This window comes from Electrophorus electricus, chromosome 2 (genome assembly GCF_041902795.1).
Source record: "Electrophorus electricus isolate QZ-2024a chromosome 2, ASM4190279v1, whole genome shotgun sequence".
NCBI classification, from domain to species: Eukaryota; Metazoa; Chordata; class Actinopteri; order Gymnotiformes; family Gymnotidae; genus Electrophorus; species Electrophorus electricus.
The window spans coordinates 22,877,501-22,880,000 of NC_137498.1; the positions used below are offsets into that span (position 1 = coordinate 22,877,501).

The window sequence follows — 2,500 nt, forward strand, 5'->3', positions numbered from 1 at the left end:
TTCTACAAACAAAAACATTTACATTGTAGCCCTAAGGCAGTATGTGATTATATCCAGGAGTTCATAAGAGCCTACTGTCTAAACAGCTTATCTGTGCCACGTGTCTAACACATGTCCATGGCAACTGTCTTCAGTATGGAATTAGTCTCTCTCTTGCATTGAGCTTAAACCACAGAGTGTTTACAGACAGTCCCAAAAGTCTCTAGACAGCTAAACCACACAGCCTCATAAATACACAGATTATGAGATTTCACACGGTTTAGATGTGTTTTAAAGGCTCTCAGCCACCTTCTCCATTCACCTGATGCGTGAGTACGCAGTGAAGCGGCTGGAGTGGCCCGTGCCTTCGTGCTGCAGGACATGTTCACTGCAGGACATGTTCACTGCAGGACATGTTCGCCACTACTAGCTTCGCCCAGCTGACAGCGTGATGCAGATGAGGCAACACAGTTCCATTCTCGGTCATTTTCTACTAATGGCAGAACCACTGCAAGAGAGGAGGCCTAAAATGACATTGACGGTCCACTGAGACTGTGCAGTTTATTGAGGGCTGCAGTATTCATGGAGACCCAGTTTTCTGCCAGTTGTGCAGGTGGGTTGGAGCAGAGGTCCCCTTTAAGTCTGGCCGTGTAGTCCGTAGCAGGCAGCAAGTCAACAGCGAGGCCCTAACAGTGCCCATAATGACAGAGGGTTAATGCAGCACAGCTGTGGTTGTTTTACACATGTGGGACACAAGAGTCAATAAGGAACCACTACTGGCACACACACACACATACACACACACACACACACACACACACACACAGGCCCTGCAGCCTCCCAGTTTTTGTTCAAGTTTTACTTCCACCTTCTTTGCTAGCATCGGCATGCACACTGTTAGCATCCTAAGGTAGAGAAGCCACACTGAACTGTTGACGCCTTGCCACCCATCCAGGCAGACTCACACTGCTTCTGACCACACCTCCCAGAACCCCTCCCATCACTACGCCACCACCCAAAAGGATAGGTCTGTCCGCCTCCAGCATGGGCAAGGACAGGGTGGGGCATGAGCACCCGAGGGGCGAGGCCTCATTCAGGCACAGGTGTGTGCATATGGACGCATGAGAGTGCATTCGCGGGTGCATGCGTGTCTAACCTGTCCGTGTGTTTGTCTTCCAGGAGAAACCAGAGTTCGGGTCCGGGTCCCTGCAGCTGCCTGCCGAGGTCCAGGTGCAGAGCTCAAACTCCATTCATTGAATACTTGAACAGCACTAACCTAGCTTAAATGAATGTGTGACTCTTAATAACTGCGGTAACCTTTCTGTCTACAGGAGTCGCTGGGCATCAGCAGTGAAGCGTCCACTCCAGAAACAGAGAGGAAGTAGGTGCACTGTCACATAAATAACCATACACATCCATCTGTGCTCTGTCAAAACTGAGCACTTCTCACTGACACACTCGGACAGAGTGCAACATAGAGCTTCCAATCTACTAACCACATGCCACGTCCATCCTTTCATACCAACATATTTAATTAGCCTGTGCATTGCCCAGGGAATGCATAGCAGTGACATTTATAGCATTGTTAATTTTTGACCATCGCTCATATAGACTCATATGTAACCTTTAGAGCCTCCCCCACCCCTCACACACACACACACACACACACACACATGCACACACATGCACACACACACACACACGCGCACACACACACACACACACACCCCTGCGTGGTCCACTCCTTCACAGCCTCAATATGAGGGACTGCCATCTCTCCTTCCTTCCTAGCATTGTCCACAAACATTTAAGATGGAGCAGGGGTGGAGCAGGGGTGGCGCGAGGAGGGAGAGTGGCTGGAGGGGGGGGATTGGGGACGCTGCTGTTTGACTCAACTGAGACGCAAAAGGAAATTAGTCGAGCATTCGCAGCAAAAGGTCAGAGCCAGCCAACAGGTTATGGCTGGCTTTATGGTGTAATAGCTCCATGGCGACCTCATCCTTGGCCACAAAGGTCAGGCTGCTTAATCTAGATTAGCAGTGCACATTGGATACTGGCGTTTTCGCCTCATGGACTGTTTCTGTGTGACTTTCTAACTTGGCGGTGCCTGTATTCGTTCCTGGAGATCTAGCATTCTGCACAGGATGGGTCCTAATCGAACTTGCTTAATCTGCTTAACTAAGGCCATCCGTAGCATCTGCATGTTAGAGATAGGTGTGTTGGATTAGAGATGGAACTAAACTCTGCAGGCCGGTAGAACTCCAGGTCTGGACCAACAATATCGCTAACAGATGGAGGTTCAGATTGAGGTTAGTAGGCCACAAGCCTACTAACCACAGAAATGAATGAGAAGGGCTCGGTGGGAGGGTGTGGAGGTCTGCTCTAAGCCTGTGCTGGTGGGGTATTCCCACGAGCCTGGGCGCCTCACGTGCTGGCCACGTGACCACGTGAGATGTTGTGTCAGGAGAGCTGCTCATGTACAGAGAGGTTTACCGTGAACACAGCTGATATGGTGCTGACA

The 2,500-nt window shown here is 50.2% G+C and overlaps 1 protein-coding gene across 9 annotated transcripts in view; it reads left to right on the plus strand.

The window, feature by feature from the left end:
• Window positions 1-2,500, plus strand: part of sash1a (SAM and SH3 domain containing 1a) — a 236,598-nt gene that overhangs the window by 205,868 nt on the left and 28,230 nt on the right. For all 9 annotated transcript variants that reach the window (XM_081695691.1, XM_081695698.1, XM_081695650.1 and 6 more), the window contains exons 3-4: window positions 1,159-1,209; window positions 1,311-1,360. In XM_081695691.1, coding sequence (XP_081551817.1) covers window positions 1,159-1,209; window positions 1,311-1,360 — 101 coding nt within the window. The remainder of the gene's footprint in view (window positions 1-1,158; window positions 1,210-1,310; window positions 1,361-2,500) is intronic.